At 47.5% G+C, this 18,686-nt stretch overlaps 2 protein-coding genes across 2 annotated transcripts in view; one reads left to right on the top strand and one right to left on the bottom strand.

Annotated features, from left to right (window-relative positions):
- Nucleotides 1-18,686, bottom strand: part of r3hcc1l (R3H domain and coiled-coil containing 1-like) — a 145,585-nt gene that overhangs the window by 55,189 nt on the left and 71,710 nt on the right. The gene's annotated exons all lie outside the window — the stretch shown is intronic.
- Nucleotides 1,245-16,987, top strand: epn3b (epsin 3b). Its single transcript, XM_076039995.1, has 12 exons — nt 1,245-1,365; nt 4,172-4,435; nt 5,236-5,394; nt 5,960-6,043; nt 6,132-6,501; nt 8,575-8,693; nt 9,616-9,702; nt 12,268-12,397; nt 12,500-12,673; nt 13,198-13,293; nt 13,966-14,259; nt 15,119-16,987. The coding sequence occupies exons 2-12, from the start codon at nt 4,367-4,369 to the stop codon at nt 15,418-15,420; spliced, it is 1,884 nt and encodes a 627-aa protein (XP_075896110.1). The 5' UTR covers nt 1,245-1,365; nt 4,172-4,366; the 3' UTR covers nt 15,421-16,987.

The following is an 18,686-nucleotide window of genomic DNA, read 5'->3' as shown; positions in this document are numbered from 1 at the left end:
TTGATATGTCTTTGGATGTGCTTTAGCGCTGTACAAATAGAAGTTGATTGATTGATTGCCTCTCTTATGGATCACAAACATAAGAGAGAACATATAAATAGGGACAAATTAACTATTATAATACATTTTTTCAGTGTTCAGATTGAAACCAAGGGACCCAAAGGATGGACGGGTCTAAGTAAGACAAACCAAGTGAAATAATAATAATTAAAAATAAATAAAGTCAATTAACATATGCAATACATGGGAAATAATATATTTTGTTGGACCTATTACAAAACATTATCTTGTTGAAGATCACATGACCAGCCCAGCACCTGTGCCTCTTGCACACCACTCGTCCTCCTGTAGTGCACCACGTTGTGCTTGTGCCGCTGATGCCACGCGTGAGTGTGCGTGCGTGTGCGTGTGTGTCCGTCCGTGCGTTGCGTGCGTGCGAGTATGTGTAACGTTGCATGTGGGCTGACTGGGTGAGAGAGAGAGGGAGAGAGAGCGAAGCGAGCGAACGCGCGGTTCCATCCTTGTCCTATGCGGATTTCACCGCTACTGACTGCGTGTCCGAGCGGAGCGTCAACCATCCATCCATCCATCCACCCAGCAGCAGCAACAGCAGCAGCAGCAGGAGACGGAGGAGAGTAGGAGTAGGAGGCGGAGGAAGAGGAGGCCGGGATACGGACGCTCACATCCCCGCTCGGAGGTTCCTCAAACACGGCAGCGTCTTCCGAATCTTCTCCCACCCCCCTAAGCAGAGGACGTGTGACCGGGGGCAGGGAGAGGCGCTAGCCGGCGGTGGAGGGACGCTCTGCGGAGGCGGGAGAGGAGGAGCGATAGGTGATGGGTAAGGAAAGCGGCGGTTATCGGCGGTGGCGTGGCCGGGGAAGCACCGCAGGAGCAGGCTCGTGTTATGACGTGTTAACATAGGGCTTTTACCATTAAAAAATATATATATATTAATAATGTGCGTCCGTGCGCTGTTTTCTCTGCTTGCTGTGTTTTTGTAAACTACGTCCTCAAGCTAGTTAGCCTGGTGCCACACATGGCAGCCCGCAGTGTGTGTGTGTGTGTGTGTCGGGAGCTATATGCGGTCCTACTACTATGCGCCCCCTCCACCGCCACCTGCAAAATTACGGCGCACCTGCTGTCCCAGTGCGCATGCGCTTCGATGTAAACGTGCCCCACGGACGGAGTGACGTTGTCTATGTTTCAGGAAGTAATCGTGCTCGCTCACGTTTTTTTTTTTTTTTTTTAATTATTATTATTAAGAAATAAATATAGTTTACAGCGACTGTTTGAATGATTAAGTCTTGCAAAGGATAGGAAATCATTTAAATGGCAAGAACAAGAAGTAGATCAAAACACAAAAAGGTAATTATAGCACATTCATTTATTTAAATTAAACGATTAAAAGGCCCAGTGTGTGAGAACTTTACCAGCTCGTCGCAAGAACGCATATTGCAGATTATGTTCCGGTTAGTCCCTGTTTTCTGTTGTCACCTATGATGCCACAAATTCTCATTCTGGTCAATTAACTCGTAAAATATAAAACGCTTATTATTAGCGAAAGAGACCAAAGCCGTAAATTAAGAAAAATCTAAGAAAAATTAAATTTTCTATTCCATTCCATGCTGTCCCCTCCCTTTAATGACAATAGAATGTTGCAGCTGCAGTGTGTACAATTTAGTATACTCTGAGAGACCATATCAAAGTATCAAATCATTTTATTTTTCGTTTATGTTTTTATATGCCATACTTTCATACATTATAAATGTAATGGTTTTCAAATTTTAAGGCAAAAAAATATATATATATATCAGGGGTGAAAAGATCTTGTAAATAATAAATGTTAATGGTGACTTTTACCTTCTGTTGGTGCTAGTTAAGCTGTATGGCATCGTTGCCACTTCATGTGAGCGCTCTGATTGTCTTGAACCTGAATGATTTATTCTTTAAATCCCCTAATGAGATTGATTTGGATCGTTTAATCCTCCACCCAGATCCACTGCTGACTGCACAGAGATCATTTCTGTGCCCTCCTAATAAGAATTTTGTCGTTACACTTTATTTTTACTTTTATATTGTTCAACGAAATGGGGATGCTTGCTAGTATTGTCTCTCCAATATGTTGTGTTCATTTAAAAAAAAACAAAAAAAACATCTTACCTGGGCCCATTTTAGTCTATATCAGTTTGTGCAATAAAGTCACTTTAAGCCGAAGTTAGAACAGTTATTAATGTAATTTCAGATGAGCTTCTTTTCCAACAGCATTGTCAGGTTTTTCCAGGTCTCAGTCAAACACCTGTTGATACTGTCAGGATTGTGAATGTCACAAGGCTTCAACATGACAACAAGGTCCTGCTGTGGATTTTTATCCTCCCTTTAAGTCGCAGAAGATAATATTTAATAGCCTGCCTAATACATATTTAATTGACCCTGAAACTGTTTCAGTCGGCTCTGAGCAGAGATGCTTCAGGGAAAACTCACTAATGAGCAGCGTGAAAGATGCGCTACTGGATTTTTTGGCATCGTGACTCGGCTCGACGGCGTCATCGGGGCGCATTATTGGCCATGAGTGACTTTCTGCTCACATGAGTCACTGCAACGTACGGCTGGCTCGTAGTTGTGACTCACAGCAATGCCTGTGAAGTGTTCACAACCTCCACGAATGCTGTGGGGATTATTCACGGACGAGCTCCCCCTCTGCATGCCGTCCCCTCTGGATGACTTCGCCGAGCGCGCGCATCAAGAGTGGGGCGCACAACACGTGAGAAGTGTGTCGGCGCCTCGGGGAGGCAGCAGGCTGGAGGCTGGAATTTGTCTGGCAATCAGTTCTTCTGACGTCACTTTGTGCCTTTTGTCGGATGAACGGCAGATTTCTTTGAACATGAGCCAAATGTTGCCGTTCACTCATCCATCCGTGGCCTGTGGCGCTGCTCCTTGACCTCCCCAAGGTCCTGCTGTTGTTGGAGTGGGACGCGTCCCGGGATGAGTGGCCAGTTCATCGCCGGGCCACACGCAGTGATTCACACCTTCACACTCACACCTGGGGACACTGTGGAGTAGCCAGTCAGTGTGACGTGCACGTCTTTGGCCTGTGGGAGCAACCTGGAGACGCAGACGCAGGGAACCCACGCACTCGCTGTCCACCTCCTCTAGCCGGATGTATTTTGAACCTGCTTGTTAGGTTCCACCAGATGCGGAACCAAACACAGGCACGCTGCCCCCTCTGTGTCGTTCTTGCGTGCGAGTGTCTGTCTGTCTGTCTGTCTGTCTGTCTGTCTGTCTGTGAACCAACGTCCCCGACACGACGGTGAGGATGATTGTGCAGAAAGGTGATACGCGGCGATGCCGCTGAGCTCCACTTTCTTCCTCGTGCCCTTCGCCGCTGCTCTCCTGTCGTGCACTCTGCCGTCCGTCCTCCTCGTCGTGCTTCCTGTTGTGTGACCCTGCAGCTCGCATCTCATTTTCCCCTGAGCTCCTGCTGATGTTTGCTCTTTTCGGCGCAGTCGGGCTCCCCCTCCCCTCTCTCCCCCCACATACACGTTTGACTGTGCTCGGGGCGACGTGGAATCTGGCTTTGTTAATGACGGCGACACCGGTCAAAGGGGTTATTGGTAACAGTAAATACATTAATAAAAAAATGGAAAAGAATAACTCGGCATATTATAGCTTAGGTTAAAATAGAAGACAAACCTATTGTCCAAAAACCTATGTAGAATAATTTAAAAAAAATCAATTCTCCAGATTTTTAAAAGATTTATCAAAGTCAAAGGATTTTGAAGCAGAGAGTTTCCAGAGAGTTCTTTTTATTTGATGCAGCGGCAGCGGCAGCAGCAGCTTCGGCAGCAGCGGCAGCAGCAGCTTCGGCGGCAGCAGCAGCAGCAGCATGTCAGTCTTGGCCTTGACGCTTCGCAGGACTGTTTGGTGACAAATTCCCCGACGTCCTCTCTCTGAAATATGAATTTAGAAAGAAAAATGGGTTCTGTGTGCGTGCGCGTGTCTTGACCTAAATACTCGCCTGCTCCATCCGACACCTCGGTGCTGCCGCCGCCTGTCCCACTTGCTGAGTGGGCAGCGAGGACGAGGACACTCGTTCGTCGGTTCAATCATTTTCTGCTCGGCGAGGTGATGAAGTGGGGACATTTTTACTCCACACTTCCTGTCTTTCCCGCAGGGACTTCCCGTCCGTCCTGGCAGAGAGGAGGAGCCGTCACCGTGGTCGTGGTCCTAGCTGCTGCTCCTCTTCCTCCTCACCTCCTCCCTCAGCCGCTGCACCTGCTCTTCACCTGTTGAGCGTTCTTTTTTTTTTTTACCCCACACCCTCTTCCCCTCCGTCCCCGCTGCTCTTCAACCACCACCAGCTGCCAGCATGACGACCTCAGCCCTGCGCCGGCAGGTGAAGAATATCGTGCACAACTATTCCGAGGCGGAGATAAAGGTATGGAAGATGACGGGGTGCAGAGTGATGGAGTGATTCCTCTAGTGGCTAAAGGAGGGGTGGGCAAACTTTTTGACCGGTGGGCCACAGTGGGTTCTAAAATTTGACAGAGGGGCCGGAGCAGGAGGAGATGGATGGACTGTTTTGGTGACCGCCTCATAGGAGGAAATATATATCATGGGATATGAAGAAAACTTTATTGTCAATTGAAAATGAACAAAATGTGACAAATGTGTCTTTGAAGCCCCACGGTATTTAGCTCTTTATTGAAAGGACTCTTAAAACACTGAAAAATGGATGAAACGCAGCCGTTTTGTTACTTACTTATTATTAATATAATTTCTTCAAGTTTGGCAGACTGCATTAAAAAGCCTAATGGGCTGCATATGGCCCCCGGGCCATAGTTTGCCCACGCCTGGACCAGAGTCTAGTCTGTCAGTGATGACCTCCCAGAAATGACGTGTCCACTTCTCTTTAGTGCTCTTCTGTCACAGGTGTGGAAAGTCGCAGCAAAGCTCAAAGCCTCAGTTTTTAAGCAGGAAGCAGAAAGGAAAACCCTGTGTTTTCTTGGCAGGAGGCTACAAACAGAAGGCTAAATATGCAGTTTGATTACCTTACTGAATTTCAAACTGCGATTTTTAATAATGGGCTTATTAAGGAACCTTCAACTCTTCCTCCTGGTATCTATTTTCTCCGTAGTTGTGCGTTTTTTACTCTGCAGGTGTTTTTTTTGTCTCAACCAGTAAGGTTGCACGAGTTAATTGAACACCTTTGCTCCCCCCCCCCGGCGCGACGTACAGGTGCGCGAGGCCACCTCCAACGACCCGTGGGGCCCGTCCTCTTCGCTCATGACGGAGATCGCCGACCTGACTTTCAACGTGGTGGCGTTTGCCGAGGTCATGGGCATGGTGTGGAAGCGCCTCAACGACAGCGGCAAGAACTGGAGACACGTCTACAAGGTGCCTTCCCATTAGAATGTCCTGGAAGGTCTAGACAGGGGCTGCTAGCATTTGGCTAATGTCTCTCTCTCTCCCTCTCTCACCCTCTTACTCTCTCTCCCCTTATATTTTTATTTCATTCATTGATATATATATATTCATGAACAAAAGCAATTAGACACTAACACAAACATTCCCAATTCCTGCATGAAAGGGAGCAGAAAGAAGAATAATCTTATATTATCTGCCCCTTTACCCAAAGAAATACATTTACAAAGGGCTTGAAAAAAAACACCAACATCAACACAATGATCAAAATATTCATAATAATAACAACAAAAATGAAATAAAAATAATTATCAGCTAACTAAAGGCAAAAATCGCAAAATTATACATTTCAAGTAAAAAGTACCAATATCTGTATGGGGATCAATATCCTTTCCGATATACCTAAATCCAACGTACAGTCCAAATTGCCAGCTTAAAGATGTGTATAACTGTTTTTTTGTTTTTTGTTTTTTAATGATGCGTATTGACCAATCAACGGCAAACGGCAAAATGATCGGCCGGTGTTTCCGTCCTCCAGGCTCTGACGCTGCTGGACTACCTGCTGAAGACGGGCTCGGAGCGTGTGGCCCAGCAGTGCCGGGAGAACGCCTTCACCATCCAGGTGACCAACGCCACCGCCGCCGAGTCCCTCCCTCGAACCTCGATGGTCGGTGCTCAGAGATCCCGTGCGTGTCCTTTTACCGCCTCAGACGCTGCGGGACTTCCAGTACGTGGACCGCGACGGCCGGGACCAGGGCGCCAACGTGCGGGAAAAGGCTCGGCAGCTGGTGTGTCTGCTGCGCGACGAAGAGCGGCTCCGCCAGGAGAGAAGCCAGGCGCTGAAGACCAAGGAGCGGATGGCCGGCGGAGGTAGCGGCGGAGGTGGAGGGGGAGGAGGTGGAGGAGGAGGAGGAGGAGGAGGAGGAGGAGGAGGAGGAAGTGGAGGTGCAGAAAGAGGGGGCGTGTACGGAGGCATCCCGCCGTCCTATCACCCGGGCCGGCGAACCAGCCAGCCCAGCATGGCGGTGCTGTACGGCGAGGAGTTCAGCCGCTCCAGAGGATCTCCGTCCTCCTTCAACTGTGAGTCCCCCCCGCAGAACAGAGCAGAGGTGGCAGGAGTATTCACTTTATGCACTTTAGTAATAGTGTGGATACTCTGGTAAAAGTTCTGATTCAACTCCTCTACTCAAGTCAAAGTAAGAAAGTACAGCTTCTGAAATGTACTTCAGTAAAAAAAAAATAATCATATTTTTGATTCCATTTATGAAAATATACATTGGTTAATAATCTTGCAAATTGTCAAAGTTGTAACAGAACTGACCAGAGGTCAGAGGTCAGAGATCTTTCATGAGTATCTGGATAATTTTTTAACAGCTTTGCCAACCTCAATACTACAGTTTTGTTGTTTTATATTTTCAACTGCAGCACAAAGAAACTGTAATAATCAATAATAGTCTGACCCGTGAGCCACTATTGGATGTTTACACTTTTAATAACAATAACCAACGTTATTTTCAACATGTTTATTTGTCTCTGTGCTGAAAACTGAACCGTGGCCCCAAAGCCGAGGTGCGATATTGAACAACACAACAGCAGAGTTCAAGCAGCTCAACTTCAAGCAACAGCAACTTTAATAATATTTGAATTACTTTGAACAGAATGTGTGTCCTTTAAACACCTTTAAACACTAAAGTAACAGGCATGTTTTTCCAATGTAAGAAGTAGAAAGTACTGATATTTCTAGAGAGTAAAACTAAGAATTTGTCAAAAAAAAAAGAAATACTCAAGTAGAGTACCTGAGAAATCTACTTACGTGCAGTAACAAAGTATTAGTACTTCGGTACTTCAGAGCCTCACTCACCGGCCACTTTATCGGGTAGGAGTTTCCCCATTGTTGAATTCGTAGCTAATCAACCAATCAGATTAGGGCAGCAACTGGGTGTGCGCAGGCCCGGACAGGCCGAAGATGGTGGATGGACGATGGTGAGGTGACTTTGAACGTGATTGTCGGTGCCAGACAAAGTTTTTTTTTGTTGTTGTTGTTTTTTAACTTTCTTGTGGTCCGCTGGGATTTTTCACCACCGTCGCAACCGACTCTGGGGTTCACAGAGGACGACTTCCCTCCAAAAAAGAGGAAATGTCCAGTGGAGCGGAAGTCGTGTAGCTTCTGAATATCAGAATAGCACCACTGAATACACACTAGAGCTCCAGCCTTGAGGGAGAGTGTGTGTGTGCGTGTGTGTAGCTTATAATAATAGCAGCGAGGCCAATATTCGCCGTCCATTTTTGCTTTCTTGGCCTCCGTCAGCTCCTGAGAGAATCATCTGGCTCTTCCACCGCGTCGGCCGTCTGCTGTCTGCCTGCTGCACAGCCCTGAGCCCAAAGTGTCCAAGCAGTTTTTCATGGCTTTCTTTTTCATTTTTTTATTTTTGTTTTTTGTTGGGGTTTTTTTTGTATCCCTGTTCTGTGGTGCAGGAGAAAACCACAGAACACCCAAAATAGCACAGCATCGATTGAAGTCGCCTATTTTAAAGTATAAGATCCCCGTTTTTGTATCCTCAGTTAAACCCTCCCCCACAACCCTCTCCCCCACGTATCCCCAGAGGTTGTGAAAGCCAAATTTGAGTTTTTATTTATTTATTTTAGATCGGATGGACTGAAATAGAAGAGAGTTTGGTCTGGCAAACAGCCTTGGGTCAGAGAATAAGCAGCGACAGACACTTCCTTTAGCTTCAAACTGCCTGTTGTAGAGTTTTTAAAAGTTTCTTTACTTTCAAAAAAACAAAAATGGACATAAAACCCAAATGAGAGGGCAGCAAGTGCTCATTATAAACCGCAGTCCTGGAATCCTGCTTCCAAAAAGTGACAGGGAGGCAGAACTGTGAGATATGAGTGACTTAAAAAATAATAATTAAAAACAAACTATACAAAGTAAAAGAAATTATTTAAAGACATTTCATTTTCAGTCAGAACACATCCAAAGGAAAACACTTTACTTTGGTGACCTCCTCAGGGTAGCAACGCTGACTGGAGGAGAAGCAGTGATGGAAAATACATCAAGTCCCAGAGTCTGAGTCTAATGTATGATGAATAATAACAGTAATAATAACTGAATACGTGCAATAACCATGTCCCCCCTCGGTGCCTCTACAGCTTCATCCTCGTCCCCTCGCGCCGCCTCAGACCTGGAGCAGGCTCGGCCGCAGACCAGCGGCGAGGAGGAGCTGCAGCTCCAGCTGGCCTTAGCCATGAGCCGGGAGGAGAGTAAGAAGGTAGAGTATTACAAAACACACACACACACCACACAGAGTCATTATCTCCGGCCACAGTGCTGCCTCCCAATAATGAAAATAGTGCTACAAAAAAACAAAAAAATCCAAGCGTTCGCCCACCTTCCAGCCGCCGAGCCCGTCCTTTTCCCAGTTACCATAGCGATGGATGAGACACACAACCTGCCTCCAGCACTGGTTCGCCATGAAAGCAAGGAGGGGATTCACACAGGCAGCAAACACACACCTCGCTTGTTGTTTTTTTATTTCACACGTAGACTACGCCTGTGTTTGAAAGCGACGTCACAGAGCCCTCTATGTGTGTTGTTAACCTCCTCCGCTGTTCAGGATATTGTGTGGTCAGATAGAAAATAGCGATGTGCCGTCACTGCTCAGTCCGAATGCTCGCGTAGCGCGCTAACCTGCTCGTTTACAGGAAAACAAAGCAATGCAGGAGAGAAAATAACCAGGAACATTCACTCGCAATATTTTTTTGTCCACAAACAGCGACGGCCCTTTTACATCCTTGTTCGCGCTCGGTGCTCGGAGGTCCTGCAGGGAGTCGGTTTGTTTTGGTGTAAATGCAGTGCAAAGTCTCGGCAGCGAGTGGCGAAATCTTTCGTAAAGCTCCGTCAAAGTGCTCACTCTTTCTCCACTTTTCACCTCCCCTGCTTCCACACTTTCAAACCGTCTTACTTCCCCATTGACCTTCACACTGGCCACGCCCACCAGCCCTCTGCCCTCGCCTCCTGATCCAGCCTTGTTTTTGTGAATTCTCATTTTAACACTTTGACCATCAGTCGGCTCTTTATTCGTTTCCTCCCCGCCCGTCACCACCACCCGAGCCCGACGGGCTGATTGCAGGCCCCGGTGTGCGCGTGTCACCCTCGCCGCCGCTGATGATGTCACAATGCCGCCCCTGCAGGAGCGCTGCTGTCGTCAGGGAGACGAGCGTGTGTTGCAAAGGGCCCTGGATGAGAGCAGGAGGGAGAGCCAGTCGGGGACGCAGGAGGTGAGCTCACCAAAAAGTGTGTGTGTGTGTGTGTGTGTGTGTGTGTGAGGGGCATGCTCACAATCTTTCCAGTTTTGGCCTCATTCCATTTCAACGGCTGAAGGAAAATAACTACTGTTCACACAAAATGACTACTCACATGCACCTATGTTCACGTATAGATAATAATAATAATAATACATTTTATTTAATGGCGCCTTTCTGACACTCAAGGAAGGTGTATAGATCAACAATAAAATACAGAAATAACAGCCAAGCTGTGAAAAAGGTAAAAATCTTGCAGAACACGTAAAATCAAAGAGAGAAATCTGATTATTGTGACATAGAGCAGTCAGTGCGGATGTGCAATTTAAAAAAGAATAAAAGTTTGAAATCTTCATAAATATAGACCAATATTGGATCCCTGTTTACATGAAGTATGTTGTTTTTTTTGTTTTTTTTAATCCGACCATTTTCTGATCCGTTTCCAAAAAAATTAAAACTGCGTTCATACAAAGCAGTCTCCAAAAAATGTGAAAATGTAAGGCGGTTAAGAGGATGCATTTCATTGTGTGCAGTTGTACTTGTCGTTGTGCTTGTAGTCGCAGTTGTACTCTACAGCTGTACAGGTACTGCAGCAATGGTTCCGTCCAAATGCTAACATGTTTGGAGACGACTTTTACGTCTGAGCAAAAAAAATAGTCCTTCTCTTCGTCTTCGTGTAAACGGGCCTTCAGTCTGCGCGTTAAAAAAAAATCAGGCCAGTCTTGCAGAGAGAGAGAGAGCAACGGAGGGAGGGATGGAGGGATGGAGGGACGGGACGGACGGAAAAGACGAGGGTCTGCATGATGAGTGCGGCTGGGGAGGCCAGAGGGAGACCGGCCGCCCGCTGCTGAATGGTACCGGACCAAGTGGCGTCCAACCCTGAGCTCAGCGTGACATTTTCTCCCGAAAGCCTGATCTGGTGGCGACGCAGCCAATCGGAGCTGCCGGCTGCCTTTATGTGAAAGGGAGCTGCTGCCCGCAATCGGTCCGGCGGTACAACGCCTATTGTTGTGAACAGAAGACACTAAGTCTGTGTGTCTGTGTGTGTGAGAGACGCAACTCTTGACACTGGCAAGGTCACATCATCCTCCGTTACATCACCGTGGTAAAAAAAAAAAAAAAAAAAGCCTCAGTGTGAATTGAAATCGGGACGTAACCTGATTTTATTAATAAATAAATAAAATGATAAATATGTCACTAGAGCCTGGAGAACAAAATGAGGCGTCCCTCAGCCAGAACGGTGTCAAGGCAGGAAAAAAAAGGAAGATTATGAATGTGCGCCCAATATTATATCATGAGGGTCAATATGAGGCTCCCTTGAGCTCGCTGATGAAGGCCGCAGGCTGCGAAGAGCCGGTCCAACGTAGTCCAACATCAAAGCAGCCGGAGGCCGGAGTGCCAGGAACGGGAACGCTGTCTGTACTGTGTTTTTTTTGGGGAAGCTGGTGAGGAGGTCGTGGCAGAAATACCTTCTCTGCCTCGACAGTCGGGATCGGTAAGACACCGGCAGCTCGACGGCAGTGTTCTGTTTGGCGATTAAATACAAAAAAAAAAAAAAAAATCACGTTCCATCTGACGAGCGCTAACATTTTAGTTTCTTTTCTAAACCGAGAGGAAAACGTTTTTATTTGTTTGTTTCTTTTTTAAATTTTATATCCAGTCTGCGATGTAGCATTACGGCCGTCTTGCGAAGCTCCCACCTGGGTCCACTTTTGGGCTGAGTTCATCATCATTGGTTGCAGTTGATAAAGTAGGAAGCCGCTCTCGCCTCCCCGAGGGATTCAAAGAGGAAGACGAGGGTGAAGTGAGTGCGATCCTAGCAGGCCACAAATCGATTGGCGCACGTGCGGACAGGCGGCGGCAGCGGCGACAGTTCTATGGGGGGCAGTTGGGATTTTCACAGGAAGAGGAAAAACAAAGAGCAGCTGTGGAGGCTTTTCTTTGAGGTTCTCCCTCCACACACAAGTCAGCTCTCGTGTTTGTTTCTCGCACCAAAAGAAAAGCCTCCAACTTGCTTCTTTTCAAAACATTTTCAAAACCAATAATTGAATCCCATAGAGTGAGGAAACGTGTCTGGTGCTGTTGTCAGGAACAGTGGTTCTCAACTGCTCTCAGGACCCACATTTGTTTCTTTATCACAAAGTTGTGAATTTATGCCACTAAATTAAAAACGCCAGCCCACTTTCTATTATATGTGGTAAATAAAATATTAAATTTATTGAATTGAATTGAATTGTGGCCCCTGCAAAATAAATGCCCAACATTTCTCTATAAATACAAGTATTTTTAAAATCCATTAAAAAAATAAATAAATAAAGGGAAACTGCCCACAAAGCCACGACCCAAAACATGGGTCACGACCCACCAGTTGAGAAACGCTGCTCCAGAGGCTCAGAGGTGTTTCACAGTTAGTCGTCTTCTCCTGCAGAATCCAGAAGTCCAGAATCACCTGAATGAATCTAGAAACCCGGAGAACGTGACTGTGGAAAACACTTCTCTCTCTCTCTAACCCCCTCCCACCCCCCACCCCCCCACTTGCAGTCGGCCATGCTGGACCTGGTGGACATCTTTGGCACTTCGTCCGAGGCTCCGCCGCCACTGCCGCCTGACGACCCTTGGAACGCCGCCCAGTCCGACAGCGACCTCGCCCGCGACCCCTGGGACTCCGTAGGTGGGTGATCGCCCGTCGGCGCGAGGCCGTGACCTTTCACCCTCCACCCCCGCCCTTGTCACCTCCCTTGAGCTGCTCTGTGTCGCGTCGTGTCCCCCGCAGCCGTGCAGTCCGGCAGCCCCGGGCTCAGCGGCCCCTGGGCGGCCCCTCCCTCCTCCGCCGACCCAGCCAACCCCTGGGCGCGGCCCCTCGACTCGCCCGCTGACCCCTGGGAGGCGACGCCCACAGCCGGCCACCCAGCCAATCACGTGTGGGACAGCCCCAAAGACAGAGGAGGTACAGTGTGGGAAAAGGACTGCTGGTGTTGTTTCTCGTGTCTTTTTCAACAAACTTTCAAGTTTCCCTCTGTGATTTTGCGCTTCAACATTGGCTACAGTGCCAGTTTGTCGATGTGTATCTTATTGTGTCTACCAGTGTTCTTCGACAGGCCTTGTGACTTGCTGTGTTTTGTCCTAGTGAGTGTCTCATGTCTATTTCTCCCACGGGAAGAGGCGCTGAGTCCTTGAGAGGCTTGCATTCTCTTGCAGGCGTCCGTCTCTTATCTCACCCTGGGGGAGGCAACATGCATATCCGTCCACTCATCACATTCTCATGTTTATTCACTTTTATAAAAACTTTGTGCAGCCTTGTGTGCGTTGAACATTCCAGCGCAAATTCTGGTCCGACCACTGTCGTTGTTCCTCTTGCAAGAGTAAATCCTCACCTGCCTGAGCTCAGACTTTGTCTTCTTCACTCACCGAGCGGAACTTTGCCGTCTGCCGCGGGTTTTTCCAGCTGACGCTGCGTTGTGTCGTCCGCAGGTGCCAACGGCGCGGATCCCTTCGCCACGCAGGAAGAGGAGGCGCACACGCGGGACGTCCCTCAAGTGTCCTCACCGCAGCCCGCCAGTCCCACAGGTGCTTCGCCAGACAGGAAGATAAAGCTTGGAAGATAAATCGAACAATTTGGATTATTTTACTCACTGCTTACATACTTTACTAGTAAGGTTTTATTGGCCAAAATTCTCAAATTCTCATTTTGTTCGAGTTGACCATGTAAAATGAATGTGTTAGGCTGTGTCAATAAGCAGACAGGGGGTGGAAGTCATGGAAGTAGCCCCCTCAACAACCAAAATAGCACAGTTAGCCCTCTGTTTGCAGGCTCCTGCAAAACACTGGCTTTTAGCTTGAGGCTAATACTGATGCATTGTTGGGCCTTTTTAATGGTTTAGGAGAGGAAAACAAAAACAAGACGCTCTCAGAGGGCAGAGCGACATTGTGCAGGTATTGTGCCCTATGTGACGTCACAAAGGGCTTAGAATTGTCTGTCTTAGCACAGCCTGACTAGCATGAAGTAGCAGGACTTTTCTCAAGACAAGGACACATAATGTTGGGGAGATCATCTCTTCCTTCATACGGAAAACCTAGATGAATTTGCAAATGTGTTTTATTTTTTTGCAGTAATCAAAGTTTTGAATCAAAGTGACCTCAAAATACAGTCGGATTCCCTCTCATTTTCCCACTATGCATCACACACCAGCAGACGCTCTTAACGTCTCTTGCGTGTCTCTTCCTGTCGCCCTGGTGAAGACGAGGAGCTGCTACGGGCCGAGATGAACTCGGACCCCTTCGCCGAAATCGGTTCCAAGGCGGATCCGTTCGGGGCGGAGCCTCCGGCGAGACCCCAGCTGAACGGCCTGGAGTCCTCCAGCCCGGAGATGTTTGACCTATCCCGGCTGGCGCCGCCGCTCAGCGCCCCGCCCACCAGAGTGTGTCGCACCCCCGAGGCCTTCCTGGGACCGACGGGGGCCTCGCTGGTCAACTTGGACGCCCTGATTCCTCCCAACGCGCCCAGCAAGTCGCACAAAAACCCCTTCCTCTCAGGTAATCCTGACATCAGTCTGAGAATGAAGAAGAACCAAACAAACAGAAATCAAGTTGAATTCATCTCAGTTTTGTTTGATATGTTTGAATACTGACTTAGTAAGAGGCATCAGAGGAGTTTAGAGGAAGTGCATCATGGGAGAATGTCCCAGCAGACAGGCTAAGCTCTATGCCTCCGCTAACTAGCAGCTTTTGTCAGTGGAAGGTTTTAAAGGGGTCAATAATATGGCAATTTCCAGATTTAATTCATTATTTTTGGTGGTCTACTTACGACACTAACAGTTCTTTTGTTTGGTCAAAAAAACCTGGATGCCTGAAGAGGCTGTTTTAGGCTCCTGCCCCACTCCCGTGTGATTGGCCAGCTCCTCACTGCTAGCGTTAGCTTGCGGAGAAGAGTAGCTACTAGCTCAGTTTTTCATACTCTGACCGCTTGAACATGACTTTAAATAAGCCTTCCATACCATGACTGGGAGCTGATTCTACTGGATAGGAGCTCGACTGACACAGGATTCACCTCCAGTCAAGGCCCTGTGTTGGCCATCGGGGCTTCGAATACCAACTGCAGGCTCTCAATTGATTTTTTGGGCCAACCGGATTAAAGGGAATTCTAGTCTAGTCTGTAAGGAACAATATGGGATGTCCTCCAGGCAGAATGCATTATCTGGATCTTTGAAGTGCAGTTCGATACTGTCTTGTGATTTATTCCCGGCCTCTGAGAATCAGAATCAGGTTTATTATCACCGAGTTTTCACAAAAATAAAAACAAAGAATTTGACTGGGTCGGTCGCCAGGGACTCATAATAAGCCAATAAGTAGTTAAAAATACAGAAGTGTAAAATAAAAATACCTGTGCCCGCAGGTCTGAGCGCGCCGTCCCCCACCAACCCCTTCCACTGCGACCAGCCGCGCCTCACCCTCAACCAGATGCGGCCGGCGTCCACGTCGCCGCTGCCCGCGCACGTGCTCTCCTACAGCCCGTCGCTGCCCCTCCCGCTGCACCACCAGCCGCCGGCGCTGCCCTCCTCGCTCACGCAGCCCCCCGCCGGCCTCCTGGAGCTGCCCTCCAACCTCCCGCAGCCCCTGCTGCCCCTGCTGCCCCTCTCCCCGAGGCCGCCGGCCCGCGCCCAGTCACAGACGCACAACCACAACCCCTTCCTCTGAATAACACCCCCACCCTCCTCCACCTCCACCTCCACCTCCCGCCTTCCGACAGCGACGAGACGGGATCCTGGTCTGATGTCATCGGTCTCGGGCTGGATGTTTAGACTCACTGTGTCCGGTGAAGAGACACATTAGCTGCTACAATAGATGTTACCTGAACTCTTGAAGAAAGTCAAACTCTCTCTCACACGCACACACGCGCACGCACACACACACGCACGCACACACACACACACACACACACACACACACACACACACACACACACACACACACACACGCTCAGGCGCACTTCAGGGTGCACAGACCACCACCAAATCAACAGGAGCGTATCTCAACTGATGCCTTTTTTTTCCTTCCTCACCAACAGCCCCTCCCAAACTTGCCCCCCACCCCTCCCCCACCCCCGGAGGCCGAACTGTTTTTCTGTTTGTCTGTTTTTTTTTCTTTGTTTTTTTCTTTCAAAAGAAGCCACTTATTTTTGATTGTCCACAAAGACTCTCACGGATCCTTACTGCTGCTGCTGCTGCTGCTGCTGCTTCTTCACCGACAAGAGCATGAATGCATCCCCACAAACTCTCCCTCCCCCCCCCCCTCTCTGCAGAGCACCCATGGCCAGGTCCTCCATGCAAACCAAATCCTGATTTGAAAGTGTGAAGGCAAATTGAAGTCAAACAATCAACTGACTCAAGGATTCAATGCATCCGGCTTGTGCCCCCCCCCGACCTCCTCTTCCAGTTCATCCTGACCGGATCGCCGTTTCCAGTAAGCGACCAGCTTCCCTGTCTTCCCTGTGCCGAAGACCAGAAGAAAAAGTTGGAAGAAACAGAGGAGGCTGAAGCCGGAGAGACGAGCAGTTTTATCAGGACTGAGTGGAATTTTTCACAAGGACAAAAAACAACCATGACGGAAGAGAGGTTCCGCCGTTTTGCTTTGCTGCAAGAGTTTAAATAAGTTGTTGCTAACGTCGCCCCTTCACACCTGTAGGAAGCCTCAACCCTCAAGTGTCCTGGCCTGGGTAGCGTCAAGACAAGTCTGATTGGTCCGGAAGGTCGTCTCCAATCACCGACCACCAACGCTTGATGAACACGTGGCGAAAGCTCAAAATGATCATCAATATCCAAAATGAGTTATTCCTCAGCAGGTCAGTTGGACTAAAAAAAACCCGAGGTTGGCTACCCTCAGATGGACCTCCGCGTGCCTGCATCCAAAGCCATGGTGGGCGGATGTTGGACCTCAGGGAGACCCGCTTCTGTCCCTCGTCCAGCGACAGTCCGTGCATGGAGAAACCACATCAATGGAGTTTTTGGTTGTTGTTTTTTTTTTTTTTTTTAAAAGAGAGGGTTGGCGGGAAGAGAATAAAGGTCGCAGACCTCCCAGCTCTCCACAGCAACACGCAGATGATTACTTGTTTAGTCATCGCTGCACTGAACCTTGACCTGAATGTGAAATAGCTGCCTCATAGATACACACAAAGGAACCACAAGGTTACACATGTAATGTATTTAACAAAGCTATGAAGCATTATGAAACATAACGTTATATCAATAAATGAATGTTTTCGGTATTTTCTTGTGAACGCTGTGCGTGATTGAGCCAGAGGGGGGAGCTGTTTGTTAGTGTTTTTCAGACTTAGACTGTTAGGAAATCTGCCCCGGGCCGAATTCAACTCTGGACAGCAAAAAAAAAAAAAAAAAAAAAGGCAGAGCGCTCTTATTGATGAGGAATCAACTTCTGTTTATTGAATGTAAAGATAAAACAAAAACAGTGCGTTCAGGCTGCAAAATTGTCGAGCAGGAAAAATGAGGATTGCCTTCAGAGATCACTTCCTGTTTAAAATTCAGAAACATTCATCCTCCAAGGCGCTTTCATCCATCCGTCAAAACGATTCCGCGCGAGTGTTGAAAAGATGAGGTGCGTTGCAGCGGTATGGAAAGACCACTAGATGGCAGTATGTGAACAGCGTGCTGTCAAAACGGGTTTTCATTGCACGTCAGTTAAGAAGGTTTAGTTTTTTCCTAATGAAAAAAAAAAAGATGCTTTAACAAAAAAAGAGGAAAAGTCTCTCTAGATTTGGGTAATGGCCAAGATCCTTAATAATTTATGAAAAACTGTCAGTCAGCCCAATATTTAAGTTGTTTATTGTAGCTATTACTTGTTTTGTATCAAAAACAAGCAACAAAAAAGCTCTTGTGAATGTGGACATAAAGCGCATTTGAGACGACAAAAACGATGAACAAGGCTTTTCCCTTTTTCCATACGTTGAATGCGTTAGTATGCGCTGTATCTGCTGCTGCACCGGATCATTTTAAAACATCATTAACACTTTCCGAAAAGGGTCGTATGTCCGGGCGGCTCCCGGAGTGAAGGTTAATGAATGAAGGAAACCCAATCACGGCCTGTGTAGGTACAGAATGTGTCCGTGGCTGCGGAATGTGTCCGGGCTCCTACAGCAACTCTATTGCCTATTATGGCTATTATGTTTCTGATTATTTTACCTTTGGTGATACAGCAACAGCATAATTTCAACGTGCAATACATACATGTGTAAAGACATGTCAGGCCGTCAATAGGATGTAAACAACACTGCCAGAGCTGCATTGAACTCAACAATCAATATTAGCTGAAATAGAGGGCCCCAAAATCAAATTTTGCTTAGGGCCCCAGGGAGGCTTGGGCCGGCCCTGCTCCCTGTGTCTTCGTGGGCTCTCTCCAGGTTCCCCGAGATCTTCACACAGTCCAAAAACATATATGTGAGGTAAATTGGAAACTCCAAAATAGTCCGTGGGTGTGTATGTGAGTGTGACTGGTTGTCTATGTGGCCTTGGCGACCCTGTGCGGGTATAAGCAGGAGTTGAAAATGGATGGATAATAAACATTCGAAAAACATCGTCCTCAGCCCCAATTAAAAGAAATTAGTGCAACAAAAATTCATAAATTTAATCAATACAAAAAGCTGAAAACCAAAAGCAAGCTCTCAACATGACCTACAGCATTTTGATGTTACATTTTAACGTATTCTTCATTCAAGATTTATCTCAAAATCCGCAAAACCTGTACACTTGTGTAAAATTTCACGCTGCAAAGTTGAGTCATTTGGCTACACTTATCCCCTAAGATGGATAGCTGATCAAAGAATCAACAAACACTGACGATATAGTAGTATCAAGACATCGATATTCAATGAACACACAAAAGTCACCAAGGTAAAAAAAAAAAAAACAACTCGTAAAACTAATAAAAACAAATTAACATACAATAAGAGC

Source organism: Nelusetta ayraudi, unplaced genomic scaffold (assembly GCF_046127955.1).
Source record: "Nelusetta ayraudi isolate G7.1 ecotype Tasmania unplaced genomic scaffold, CSIRO-AGI_Nayr_v1 ptg000004l, whole genome shotgun sequence".
NCBI classification, from domain to species: Eukaryota; Metazoa; Chordata; class Actinopteri; order Tetraodontiformes; family Monacanthidae; genus Nelusetta; species Nelusetta ayraudi.
The sequence above is the reverse complement of the archived record's forward strand: the minus strand, read 5'-3'. Positions and strand labels throughout refer to the sequence as shown.

Coding starts and splice junctions, on each gene's coding strand:
- epn3b (XM_076039995.1), top strand. CDS start 4,367: ATGACGACCTCAGCCCTGCGCCGGCAGGTGAAGAATATCGTGCACAAC. Junction 8,694..9,615: donor GCCGGGAGGAGAGTAAGAAG/GTAGAGTATTAC, acceptor CCGCCCCTGCAG/GAGCGCTGCTGTCGTCAGGG. Junction 14,260..15,118: donor CAAAAACCCCTTCCTCTCAG/GTAATCCTGACA, acceptor CTGTGCCCGCAG/GTCTGAGCGCGCCGTCCCCC.